The sequence below is a fragment of the Gigantopelta aegis genome, chromosome 4 (genome assembly GCF_016097555.1).
Source record: "Gigantopelta aegis isolate Gae_Host chromosome 4, Gae_host_genome, whole genome shotgun sequence".
Taxonomy (NCBI): domain Eukaryota; kingdom Metazoa; phylum Mollusca; class Gastropoda; order Neomphalida; family Peltospiridae; genus Gigantopelta; species Gigantopelta aegis.
In genome coordinates this window covers 2,588,621-2,603,406 of record NC_054702.1, presented here as the reverse complement: position 1 = coordinate 2,603,406, position 14,786 = coordinate 2,588,621, and the positions used below count along the sequence as shown (strand labels likewise).

At 38.2% G+C, this 14,786-nt stretch overlaps 1 protein-coding gene across 4 annotated transcripts in view; it reads right to left on the bottom strand.

The window, feature by feature from the left end:
* Positions 1–989: 989 nt before the first annotated feature.
* Positions 990–14,786, bottom strand: part of LOC121372481 (glutamate receptor ionotropic, kainate 2-like) — a 144,585-nt gene continuing 130,788 nt past the window's right edge. For all 4 annotated transcript variants that reach the window (XM_041498819.1, XM_041498818.1, XM_041498817.1 and 1 more), the window contains 9 exons: positions 10,675–10,827; positions 10,044–10,145; positions 9,435–9,548; positions 8,821–9,018; positions 7,910–8,252; positions 7,309–7,526; positions 5,780–6,005; positions 4,604–4,878; positions 990–3,557 (listed from right to left, as the gene is read on the bottom strand). In XM_041498819.1, coding sequence (XP_041354753.1) covers positions 3,387–3,557; positions 4,604–4,878; positions 5,780–6,005; positions 7,309–7,526; positions 7,910–8,252; positions 8,821–9,018; positions 9,435–9,548; positions 10,044–10,145; positions 10,675–10,827 — 1,800 coding nt within the window. In that variant the 3' untranslated portion in view covers positions 990–3,386. The remainder of the gene's footprint in view (positions 3,558–4,603; positions 4,879–5,779; positions 6,006–7,308; positions 7,527–7,909; positions 8,253–8,820; positions 9,019–9,434; positions 9,549–10,043; positions 10,146–10,674; positions 10,828–14,786) is intronic.

Here is a 14,786-nt window from a genome sequence, read left to right as displayed (position 1 = left end):
TACACCGATAACCACTGAGCACCTTTCCAAACAAATGCATTAACAAATTATTTTTGAACTAAAGAAACATTTACAAATTTCATAACATAATTATATAACAAATTTCATGATGTAGCTATGAAATAGCTGGTTACATTTTAACAAAATGTATGACATGATGGTGACATAAATTCATGACATTGCTAACAAAATTTCATTACATGGCTAACAAACAATGATGACGTCATTATGCAATAAATATCACATGACAGAGCTAAGTACCCACCATCATCACGTGGACACATAAAAAGTCATAAGATGGATACGTGACGCATTTCACAGTTTATGACGTAATTATGTAAACAAAACCATGACCTTGCCACGTCGCTACTCACGACGTGACAATGTAAAAGAGAGATTGTCTAATCAGCTAGTTGAAATGTATTAAAACTCTCCAGTGATAAACGTGGCGAAGTAATGAATTTCGATGATATAGTAACCTGCATTTATACGTTTAGAACTTGGATGACGCATTTACACAGTCACTTTGACTCACTGCAACAATCGCTTAATGATGTTGTTTTTTCTCCATACATTACATGTACAACAATCAGGTGCATATATAAGTCATGTTATTCTTAACATCGTCACAGTGAAAATGTATACATACACGCAGAGGACGAAAAAAGGTGCAAGAAAATAATAATGAATTGTTAATTATTAAGGGCTGTTCCAAAAACAACTGCATAAACTAGAGGGCTGAATAGGATGGTGAGTGTGAGATCTGAAATAATCTTCCTTACTGTTAAATTAGAAGAAGCGGTTTTCTTATTTATTTATTTATTTATTTATTTATTACAGTATGAGGCGTAGTAACCACCCACCCCTCTCACCTCATATGTAATACATCTTTTGGAACAGTTCTAGACAAAATAATATGAAACGAAAGTTAATACAACGGAACAGTGTAAGTCTAGAAACTAACTGTTGACAACGAATGACAAGTTTGAAATGCATGTAAGTACAACACAGATGGAATATAAATATATTTTAACTCGACGTCACTAAAGAATTTAACGTGTAACTGATGTAATCGGCAGTTTCCGGATATTAATGCTGATTCGCTCTCAGACACGTGACTCCTGCCGGAAGCGCGTTAATATTTGTCCTTTTAATGCCAAACAAACAATAAAACATAAACAGTATGCTTTGCTCTTTTCAACTGTCACATGGTCATTTGCCGATAATTCTGATAGACTTAGAGGAAATCCTATTCACTTTTCCATTGGCAGCAAACAAAACAAAGATGACTGACTTTAATGGTGGTAAATCTCCAATAATGTTTGTATGCAGATTAAAGGTTACTTTAATTTATATTTCTTTATTACTTTTAACTTTTCTTCTACTTTATTCTTTTATATTTTTTATGTGTTCTTTTACAAATAGATCCATATCTCATGGTTGATCACGTCTTGGTTTTGTTTGCCGAAGAAACATGGCAGTTGAAAAGGCACACTGACGTATACTACAACAAAAATCTATGTCTTCTCCAATATAACTAAAAATCACCAATAGAACACGAAATAAAACAATAATACTAGAACGCAACAGTATTAAAATCACCAATAGAACATAAAATTTAACAATAATATTAGAACACAACTTGTGAGTCTACCTTTCCACAAACAGTATTAAAATCATCAATAGCACATGGAATTTAACAACAATCGTAAACACCATGTGAAGTTTCTATTCTCCTCACCCTGGATATCTGATCGTTGTTTGACCAGGTCAAATTAGCGTTATTCCATTATTCGTGAAGCGTAAAGGCAATCGTGGCTCCTACTGCCGTGGACACTTCCAGCGAACAGATGTGTGGATGGAATAGTCATTTCAAATCCATACGGTTCACCTTGAAATGCTGGCTTAGCCTTGAGTGCATACAACAACTAAGTCAGTTCGGTTAAGACCGCCACTGACAGGATTCTACTGACTGAGTTGACCAACTTATCAACTTGCCGATTTTCCCGACTGTTTCTGATCGCGCGTCTGTATGGATATGATCATAGTCGGCGCCAATAAGTCAGGAATCGGCAAGATCGTGAGTTGAACGACTCAACTGTTGCCTCGTTGTGGACGACAAACCTGTCCATGTTCAACTACTTTCATGATTATGGTACAGTACATGGGCGGTTGCAAGATTTATTTCTTAAAGAGTCGTGCAACTTTGAAAAAAGATCACCTACAATCTTTCAAAAGCACACTAACATGCATTACATATAGCAGTCTTTCCCGGAAACACCCAGTCGACCACAAAATCACATCTTCCCCATAATAAAACAAACAAACAAACCTAAAACAGCAGCAAAACCCCCTAAAACAACAAGCCCCTCCATTACGTTCATCTATTAAACACTACAATGTCTATGCACGATGAAGTTCGGTGGTAACCCCCCCCCCCCCCCCCACACACACACACACACTCCCACACACACACATCCTATCCTGCTGGACACGCGCGTTCAGTATAAAACATAACGTTATTATAACTGACCTGCGAGCTCAGCCTGTTATCGTATTTTGAGTCATGCCCAATCATTTGAAGCGAAGGAACAGGGGGTGTTAAATATAACTCTTTACGATCCAGGTAACTAAAATGGGATTAATGAAATACAAAAAACCTAAATATTCTTTGTATCCACAAACACAAGGTTACTTTGTACAGAAGACTATTTACAAGATAGTTAGCTACTTTGTCATTCATTTAAAAATAACAAATAAAAAGATTCAGACACAACAGTTTCAAATCAACTCAAACATTAGGCACATACCTTATCGTTATCAACACTGTTGCAAATGTACAAAACATTTTGCTCTGGTTTGTTCATCTGAGCAAAATACGTCCACACTTTGATTACAGTGGCTGCACATTTTGTTTTAAATACATCAGCCTCGATTTGGAGTCACAGCAGGTCAAAGATGATTGGGTCAAACTAATTAACGAAGTCATTTGATTGGTTTGCGTAAGGCACTTTAAAGAGAAGCAGACGTCAGCTGGCCTGAGATCTGTCGCCACCTTCATATTTCTGTTCAACTGCAGCACAAGATAACATCTTCTGAAGAAACCATTAACACGGGCGCCCATAGACATACTTTTGACAGGAGGCAAATCATGTGGGTATGACCATATCATCACAACTGTTATAATTCAACACATTGTGGTGATATGTCGTCCTTTACCGAAATACAAGGTTTTATCAAAGTCTCAGTCTCGCCCCTTCCAAATGGGAACCCATCTATTCTCGGTTCTCGGGATTTCAAACACTGACTCCAGTCATGACACTATCTTGCTGAACCCTCTAAAAATATGTTTTAAAAATAGTTTTTATTTATCAAGTGTCTTTTCGTCATGCATATACTTCTTTTCCTCCTAAAGAGTTTTGTGCAAAACCAGTCAATGGCATAAACTGTAGACCGTTGTCGGTTATTTCCTTGTCTCTCTTCTTGTTTGGTTTCTTCGAGCCAAAACAGCGCACCGCAAACCTAAATTCTTCAGCCATTTCTGAACACAAGGTTTGCTGAAGAATAGAACAGGAAACTCATGAGAAAATATATATAGAATATTAAGGCCATACTAATCTGAAGAAATAGGAAATGAAGGCAACATATGACAAATTACTAGTACTATATTATGATATAACCTATTAAGGCCATATTTAATTCTGGAATGTTAAACATAAATGAAATTATCGCTATAATAGCTGAAAACTAAATGACATTTTAATGAAGAACACATTAAGCATATTAGATGAGATCCAGTCCACTTCGTCAACCAAACTATGTCTTAAATGAAATTATCGCTATAATAGCTCAGAACTAAATGACATTTTAATGAAGAACATATTAAGCATATTAGATGAGATCCAGTCCACTTCGTCAACCAAACTATGTCTTAAATGAAATTATCGCTATAATAGCTGAAAACTAAATGACATTTTAATGAAGAACATATTAAGCATATTAGATGAGATCCAGTCCACTTCGTCAACCAAACTATGTCTTAAATTTTTTTTGAAATCTGATAAAAAGTTTTTAAAAAAATGACACCTCGGTAAATTAGTCAACACAATTTTCAAAAATTATTATGAACCAAAACATTATGGTTATCATTAAACCAAACAAAAATGTTTGCCTCCCATATACAATATTTTAAAACGAAATAATTTTCAAGGAATAGCAACGTTTTATTTAATGAAAAATATCTGTCGCATGAAAGAGTAATAAAATATTGACATTTTCGAAGAAGAAATATCACACGATCAAACTTTTGTCAGATGCTATTTTTAATATTTTTGTTGTTTTGGGGTTTTTTCCCCTGTTTTTCTCTCCAAAATATTCAATATTTCATCAATTTATACGGTAAAAACACTGGCTATTTTACTTTTAAAGATTATTTGTTTTTCAGTGTTTTCTTATATAAGACCCCTTCAAATTCAAGGTCTTTACAAGGCTGCAACAGTCCCTGTAGTCATGAAATCGTTTTTGCTTGAAGAACAACAAGATATTTAAAACCAAAACCAACTCTAAACCACAGAACTATAACGGGAAAAATGGCGTGGCTTACCTCATCCTTCTTAGCATTTTTCCTGGCTTTCCAAATAAATTCACACAGGGATATTATAAATCCTGCGCCCACTCCCGCTATGAGGACGACGAAGACGCCCCCTACATTATCTACTCCTAGATCGTTGGCCTTCCCCGTGGATCCGCCCGAGACATCATGAACACACTTCCCCCCACCCAGCTCCTCCTTCCACCACTTCCGGTGAATCTCGTGAATAAACTGATCCTCTTGTAGCTTCAGGATAGTCTCCGACATCAAATCTCGATACTGCGAATCTGAAACACCAAACGTTCAATGTAAGCTTTAACAAAACAGTCACTAGCAACTGCTTTTAGCGCAAGACGTATAGGCTCCGCTTCACATCTAAATGAACCAGTGTTGAAATAATGGCAGATTTGAAATTATCGGATCACAGTATTTCATTACTCAATTTTCGTTCTTTTCCTCTCCTTTCTTTTAACATGGTTTTATAGCGATGAATACTTACTAGGGTATTATTAGTATTTTTCTCCAATCATTGGCGGTACATTTTCTAAAAACAAGTTTGGAATAACATTTCCTGACATCGGATGCGTTTTCTCCTGCAGTACAATAAATATAATATACCTTCTGGCGTTACTATATCATTACACTGCAATAGTTTTTTAAGGTAATAATAATATTAACATTTCTCTCTGCACTACAAATAAAAAATGATAAACCTTCTGGTCGTCTTATTCCATAACTCTGCAATAGACTCTATGGTAATAGTAATATGAACACCTCTTCTCGCAATGCAATAAACATAATACTATACCTTCTGGCATGGCTATTCCAGAACCCTGCAATAGTTCATATGATAATATTAATATTAACACAACTTCTGAAAGTACAATAAACATGATACTATACCATCTGGCGTGGCTATTCCATAACCCTGCAATAGGGTCTGTGATAATATTAATATTAACACCTTTGCTCACCGCACAATAAACATGATACTATACCTCCTGGCGTGGCTATTCCATAACCCTGCAATAGGGTCTGTGATAAGATTAATATTAACACCGTTGCTCACCGCACAATAAACATGATACTATACCATCTTGCGTGGCTATTCCATAACCCTGCAATAGGGTCTGTAATAAGATTAATATTAACACGTTTGCTCGCAGCACAATAAACATGATACTATACCTTCTGGTGTTGCTATTCCGTATCCCTTGGAGTCGAGCAGTCCTCCGATCTGTTCAAGGTCACAGTTCCTCTCGACGACGTACTCGACGGACGTGGACTCGGACAGGTAGGCGTATCCCCCCGCCTTCACCCGCCGCACCCCCTCCTCGCCGTTTTTGGGAAACACCGACTCCTCAGACGTGTTCATCGCGTTCCACATCCTCTTGAACGTCTCGATCTTAGAGTTCTGAAACAGCGAATGTATATGGCTTTGTGCAAATACCGTAATAACATGGGGCTGTAGATGATGCGGAACTATTGAAGACGGTGGGTTACAGACCACGAGGAACTATAGATGACAAGGAACTGTTGATGACGGTGGGTTATAGACCACAAGGAACTATTGATGACGCTGGGTTATAGACCACGAGGAACTATAGATGACGCTGGGTTATAGACCACGAGGAACTATAGATGACGAGCACCTATTGATGACGGTGGGTTATAGACTACAAGGAACTATAGATGACGAGGAACTATTGATGACGGTGGGTTATAGACCACGAGGAACTATAGATGACGAGGACCCATTGATGACGGTGGGTTATAGACCACGAGGAATAATAGATAACGAGGACCCATTGATGACGGTGGGTTATAGACCACGAGGAACTATAGATGACGAGGACCTATTGATGACGGTGGGTTATAGACCACGAGGAATAATAGATGACGAGGACCCATTGATGACGGTGGGTTATAGACCACGAGGAATAATAGATGACGAGGACCCATTGATGACGGTGGGTTATAGACCACGAGGAACTATACATGACGAGGACCTATTGATGACGATGGGGTATAGACCACGAGGAACTATAGATGACGAGGACATATTTATGACGGTGGAGTATAGACCACGAGGAACAATTGATGACGACTAACTACAGATGGCGAGCACCTATAAATGATGAGGAACTAGAGATGATGAGGGGCTATAGATGTATTCATTCAAAGGGATATTGTTTCTTACATAGAGCATGATGTACGTTATCAGCTTTAATCCGTGAAGGTACGAATGAGGAATCCTGCTGAAAAGTTAAATTTTTATGTTTAAAACCTACTTACACGTTTTTTTTCTAAATAAAACGTATTTACGGCATATGTGCATGGAGCTAACTTATACTCCATTGGCAGCAATCAGTTTCAGTGGTGCTAATTTCATTGGAAAGTTTAATTTGGCGGCTAGATCATCGTTAAAGACGATAGTTAGTATCTTTAAATCGATGTTGTCGTGCGATACAAAATCACACACAATGTCCTCTCCATTGTATCTTTATAACAGAAGTCACCTAAATGTCCAGAAGCGATAGACGATAAGGGAGTTTTAAAAAAAGTTGACTCACCTGGAAGAAAACCCGTACTTGATCTTGGACTGTTTAGCTCCTCGTAATCTATAGACCCTCGCCATATATAGACTTTAGATGACGAGGTGCCATAAATGCCGTGGAGCGATAGATGATGAGACAGATTAAAAACAGAAAACTTACCTGGAAGAAAGCCATGGTTGATCCGCCATACAGAGTTCCATACTTGATCTTAGACTGCTTGGCGAGGTCCTCGGCGCTCTCGATGTCCTTGACCATCCTCTCGACGGTGAGGAAGGCTGCCAGGTTGGCCGTATACGAGGAGATCATGATGAGCGTGAAGAACCACCAGATCCCCGCCACCATCCGGGTCGATATGGCCCGGGGCGCGATCTCACAACCTGCAGAAATGGGGGCAAATACAGTTAAGAGATTGTTTTAACAACAAGACTAGACCGCATTAATTATTTATTACCCGCTATTGGGTGTTAGATATTTTATAATTCTGACAGACTTCAGACGAAATCCGCTACAATTTTCTGTTAGCAGTAAGATATATTTTATATGTATTTTCCCATACACTGCACAGTCTTTGATATATTAGCCAAAGAAAGCTATTGCTATCGAAACAGCAGTAAGAGGCTACCAACAGTGTTGTGTCACTGGTTGGGACGAACACAATAACCCAATGAGTCGACTGAGGGGGTCGATCCTATGATCAAATCACCTCAGGTGCGCACTCTACCGACTGAAGTACGCACTGCCACGAAGCTACTCTACTGACCCTGCTGCATGAGCGAGCCGATGGTGAACCAGAGACTGTTGAGGATGGTGAACTGGTTTTCCACGATGTCCGAGTCCTCGTTACACGGGTGGGGGTTGCACCACTCGTAGGGGCTGAAGCGCGCGATCACGAACAGCATGAAGCTCACACACAGGTAGGCGGCGATCATGTACACCCACACCTCCACCGACAGGGGCGACAGGAATGAGAACAGTTCGGGCGACTTCGGGGTGGGCTTCTTGTAGAGAATCGTGATGCCCAGCGTGATGAACGGCTTCGTGAAGTCGATCACCTTCTCTCGGTCGTGGGTGATTGACATTCCACCGAGACCGATATCGGCTTTCTATATAAACAAATATATATCAGTATTATATAATAGTGTATCCCAACAGATTCCGACGTGGTGTCCAGTGACCCAGACCCCCCCCCCCCCTCCTTCCTCTCGCCAACCCCCACACACACACTTGCACACCATATTTTTATAAGTTCGTATTTTTCTATCAAACGTAAAGTAAAAATGTTTTATGTAACTGTATATGTAAAATATAGTTTAATATTTTATTGCACACAAACAGAAGGATCGATAGCAAATTTCCTGGCTTATAAGGCCCTCAACTATTTACAGTCGAAGAGTTAGTGTGTTTTGTTTAACGACACCACTAGAGCACATTGATTTGTTTTTTTTCTGCTTTAGCAAGAATTCGCTGTTACATGCCGTTTTCAAAACAATTTAAATGGTTAACATTGACAACATATAGCTACGTAGCCATAATTCATTTATATTCAACACTATCGATTATATAAGTGGAATACGATGAATATGCAGCTGGATGAATAATTTACTTTTCGGGACAACATAAATGCCGTGTGATTGTGCCTGTAAATTGACTTTGTTCTAAGCTAGTGCGTACCCTGTCCATGAGTTCTCGAACGATGCCGTTCCACAAGCCGTTGTTACTCTTGCCGTAGCCGCCCATTTCCCTGGCGATCACTCTGACAGTGTAGTTGAAACCCCGCCGTTTGGCGATGGCGTCTAGCAGGTCTATACAGAATCCTCGGTAGTACTTCGACCCGTCCGGATTCGTGTATTCAACAACGTACGGCTTTTCCTGAAAAAACAAACTTCGTGCATAAACTTTGATCTGTTAGGATTTGTGTATTCAATAGTATATGATTTTTCTTACAAAACCAAACTTCCTGGATAAACTTTGATCTTTGATGCATTAGGTTTGTATATTCAACAACGTATGTTTTTTCTTGCAAAACCAAACTTCGTGGATGAACTTTAACGCATTAAGTTTGTGTATTCAATAATGTATGGGTTTTTTCTGCAAAACTAACTTCATGGATAAACTTTGATCCATTAGGAATCGAGCATTCAACAACGTACGCGAAATTGCAAACTAAAAGGACATTTGTTGTATCCCCCCCCCCCCCCCCACACCCACACACACACACACCCTTCCTGGTTACGGCCTTAGACAAAGTGTAATTATATTAAATATAAGAGTGGAGTTTAACTTACCAATACGACTATTACATCCAGAGTTCTGTTCGCTAGAGCAGCTGTGGTGTCTTTTAAGCGTTCGCTGTAATCCTTGGTGATGTTGATACCAATGAACCGGTCCCAGTGTCCCGTCTAGAAAAACAGTGTTTAACACGTTACACAAACACACTAGTAATATCTTGATTTCCACAACTACATGTGTACTTAGATAAATAAAGTGTTAATAGTGTCTCTGTCGATCACTTTCTTTAACCCTCATTGGCTGGCTCTCTCTCTCTCTCTCTCTCTCTCTCTCTCTCTCTCTCTCTCTCTCTCTCTCTCTCTCTCTCTCTCTCTCTCTCTCATATGTCTCATTACTATTTCTAAAGTATTTCTGAGTAGCTATTGTAATTGAGTCCGGATAGCTAACAGACAATTAGTTTCTTGTATCCAGTATCAACCTCTTAATATTTTTGTTGATACATTACTAATCAATGTTCTATTAGCCAAAACCATGTGGCAGTGATTACAAAGTCAAGAATGGTTCTTAAAGACACTGTCCCAAGTTTGATACTACTGTAGCATGTTTCCGACGAACGATTACAGTTATATACTAGTATTTCTTAAAATAAACAGCGGTTTTCACACCTTCCTTAATCCGTGGACTGTCAGCTCCATAACGTCTAGTGTAAAATCCTTTCGTTCTCCGTTGACGTATTTCACAGGTCCTGATAATCCGTCAAAAACTGTCTGTAATTCAAACATTAAACAATAAACATACAGCACATAATAAACCAAACGTTCTTACAAACATTTTACTCATTTTCTTTTACTTAATTCATTATGAAGAATACTAAAATAGTGCCATTAAACACATGTTTTGTATGACATATAAATAATAAAGAGCCTTGCCAACAACGCCTTAGATTAGTTTTAATTTGACGTGAAATGCAAGGTATGTATATGTTAAGTAAATGAATCATTACTACAAAGGGCAGAACATATCGACTAATTTCTAATAAACTTATGTTTATTAAGATCACCTCGAAAGATACATGTATATCATTTTATGCAAAGTACTAAAGCTATTATAACATAGACCTGTAGTCAACTACTGACTGAAACAAACGGTTACCAAATGGAAACGTTTAGTCCTGTTCAGATACAATACAGCAACAAAAACATAATGTTAAAAAAACTCCACCAAAAAAGAAAACAACATTCTGAGCCCCAATAAAAGTGCTATCTAATGTTATTTACTAACAGTAAGAGTACGTACAATTTTCATAAAGTTGAGTAAGCTGTTTCCGTGAGCCCACGACTGTGACTTTTCACACGACAACACTGACGTCGTGACATCCTGGGTCTGCGAGAGCTCGTGCAGCGCACGTGCAAACAGATGGACGGCATCGTAGGCCAAGGCTGTTTCCGTCTGAAAACAGTTTACAGATCGTGACATATAACTGACCTCTTTCAGCTTGTGTGGCGTTTCAGGTAGTGAAATGTTATTAATCCAGGGCTCCTCGTTCCATTGCCAACTTAGCCAACGGGTAACTGATGTACAAAGTGGCTACAACAATTAGCATTTGGCTAACAACACTTCGTTTAAATTAGTCATGCAATACTGTACATATCTGAGAAATGGCCAAAACAAATTACTTTTCAAAACAAACTCCATAAACGAGAAACATTTCAGGTATTTTTGTTATGGTAAGCCATGCAATATATTATTATTATATAGTATTAGAAATAAATTAATTGGTGAACATGTAGTCATTTTAATATATGTCAAATGTGTGAACAAATATTGTTATAAACATGCTGTCAGTTTACTAATGTTTCTTTTTTTTCTGGAATATTTTCCACTGTTCTATTTCAGAACATAACTATATAAATGTATCGTTGCTGTCAGTGCTATTGGGACTACATAGTGATGTTACAATGATATAATCGAAAATTAATCGATTCGATGTGATGATCGATTATTACAGTCTATAATCGGATGTCGCGAAAAAGGTTTTATTACCCATATGGTTAAACATATCTTGGTACATGTCAAAGTGATACGTCCCACTAGAACGCCATAAGATGACGTCATCTATTTAATACACCCATATGGTTAAACATATCTTGGTACATGTCAAAGTGATACGTCCCACTAGAACGCCATAAGATGACGTCATCTATTTATTACACCCATATGGTTAAACATATCTTGGTACATGTCAAAGTGATACGTCCCACTAGAACGCCATAAGATGACGTCATCTATTTATTACACCCATATGGTTAAACATATCTTGGTACATGTCAAAGTGATACGTCCCACTAGAACGCCATAAGATGACGTCATCTATTTATTACACCCATATGGTTAAACATATCTTGGTACATGTCAAAGTGATACGTCCCACTAGAACGCCATAAGATGACGTCATCTATTTATTACACCCATATGGTTAAACATATCTTGGTACATGTCAAAGTGATACGTCCCACTAGAACGCCATAAGATGACGTCATCTATTTATTACACCCATATGGTTAAACATATCTTGGCACATGTCAAAGTGATACATCCCACTAGAACGCCATAAGATGACGTCATCTATTGGCGCAATACAACCTTACTGGAACATCAACCAAACGAGTTGAGTGATATAAATTAAGATCGATTACGAGTAATAAATAGGATACTAAACTCGCTACCATCTCGTATCATCTTTATGTTCCTCGTGAAATAAAGTCCAATGTCACTCGCTAAAGCTCGTAACAATTAAGCATTATTTCACTCAAGACATACACATGATACGAAACGAAGCTCATTTACTATTCTATGACGATGTAATTGTTCTTACAGTTTGAATGATGATGAAACTGATGTAAATGTGCCGGGGGTTTGTGTTTGTTTCCATGTATACGTAGAGGAAACAAGCACGTATTGAACACATATTAAAGGGACATACCCTAGTTTTTAAACACTAAGACATATTTGTTTTACTATTATAGCCGTTTTTGATAACTGAAATCATACTTTACTTAGATTTTATGGTTTAAATTATCAATTTCCGTACATTCGAAGTGTGTTTGATCATCATGGTGTTTTTAATATCACAAAATTCATTTCTCCTATTTTTAAAAATGCACGTGCGTCTGAGAAGTAACAGTTATAGAGTCAAATTCACAGACTCATGTTTCACTCTATTGTAACTTTATCCAGATGTGTTACAGGTTTGTAGATTAACTAAACTTAGTGTTACTTTTCACGGGTGGAAACTAGGGTCTGTCCCTTTAATTAAACTTAGTGTTAATTTTCACGGGTGGAAACTAGGGTCTGTCCCTTTAACTAAACTTAGTGTTAATTTTCACGGGTGGAAACTAGGGTCTGTCCCTTTAGAGCTATTTGTTGGCCAGTTCTCAGGGAGTCCGAACATAGGTGCATATTCTTCAAACCAGTTTTAAGGTCATATAATTATAACCCATTGTTTAATCGAAAGTTGATTGGTTGGTTGGTATAACCGATGATCGATTATGAAATTCCAACCGTTTACCAAATTCAGGTCTGTGTATTATAAAGAGGTTTAGTAAGTTGGAAACCTATCTAATGTACTAGTACATGTATTTATATTTTAAAAACAATAAAATATGTTTTAATCAACCGTTAATTAACGTTTCGATCATTATTCAAATGAGATTGGAATAGTCCGGTGACCGTGTGAGGGACGTTGAAAGCAGACACATCTTCAGTAATTGTTCTTTAAATAGTCTTTATTATAATTATGCATGGGACTCATCTGGTTGGTCAAACTCGTTATCCAGCTTGCTAATAGTTTTCACATATACACAAATACACACGATGAGCATGCATAAATAAACATCACTAATGTATACATATAACATACACACACAAGAGAACGAAGGGACATGTCTAAGAGCTGGTGGACTCATTCACAAGTGCCAATCTATCCGCGTATCCAAAATGTGCAATAAAATAAGTCACACCGCCATCTATTTAACTAAGAAACCATTCGTGACTATTGGTGTGAAACATGAAAGATGAACGAATGTTGTACGTTCGTATCTTTATCACTAAGTCATTAAAAGATATCGGTATCACCAAGTCAGTAAAATATATCTTTGTCAAAATAGCAATAAAACATATCGTAAGATTCCATATATCTCATTAAATACTCGAGCAGATTTGTCGTTAAAAAAGGCTCTATTAATTCGACCATCAAGTACTATGTGCTTTCGTTTTCATAAAGTTTATTTTGTTTAACGACACCACTAGAACACATTGATTTATTAATCATCGGCTACTGGGTGTCAAACATTTGGTAATTTTGACATATAGTCTGAGAGAGAACCCCGCTGCATTTTTCCATTAATAGCAAGAGATCTTTTATATGCACCATCCCACAGACAGGATAGCACATACCACTGCCTTTGATATACCAGTCGTGGTGCACTGGCTGGAACAGGAAATAGCCCAAATGGGCCCACTGACAGGGATCGATCCCAGTTTCGTTTTTATATGCAACACGGGTTCAAACAGGCTATCTTGGGCACGTTAACCACATGACTAGACGGAGAATTCACACACAAAATAAATCCCAATTATTATCCGTTGCCAAGGTCAATGCTGCCAAACGCTCACTTCGGAGGCAACGTACTACTTGGTATTCAACAATTATATCTCAATTTCAACATTTGATATACATCTATACCGTTACGTCACTACACTGGCCACTGGAGGGCGCTGCAGTGTGAAGTTACAGAACGTCTAACAGCCTCAGCGTGGGCAAAGGACTGGACCATCCTCAACCGGAACATGTGTTGAAATTTTAAAAGCCCTGAAGCATTCTCCCTGCTTCGAGTTTGACAAGATAACAGCATTAATGAGGATGTTCGTATTGATCACCAAAGCCCTGAAGCGACCATGTTGGGATTCTCCCATTGACAATCTGGTTTCTCTCTCTGAAACCGGCGATATGACGGGCAGCACTGACAAGATCCACTCTTAACATCTGAAGCACATTAACCACAAATCAAACACGGAAGGAGTCCATCTGTGAAGCCGTTATTGGACTTCTGGTCTTGAGAGAAACCTCCTCACCCCCCCCCCCCCCACACACACACACACACCCACACACCTCCCCAAATATCATATCATGACGATACAGCAGGTTATCTGAACAATAAACAGTTCGCGCATTTAAAGTCGTATCTCTCCAAACAGTAGAGACTAAAGGGAGTTATAACAAGTCCAATACTGCTAGCATGAATCATTGTTAGGTGTAGTTTAGAGGTCTGCCACTCGCAACACTGATTTCACAAATAGACCTTACATTCCAGAAAATAAGTGGTTTATCGCAAACATATCAGGGACAT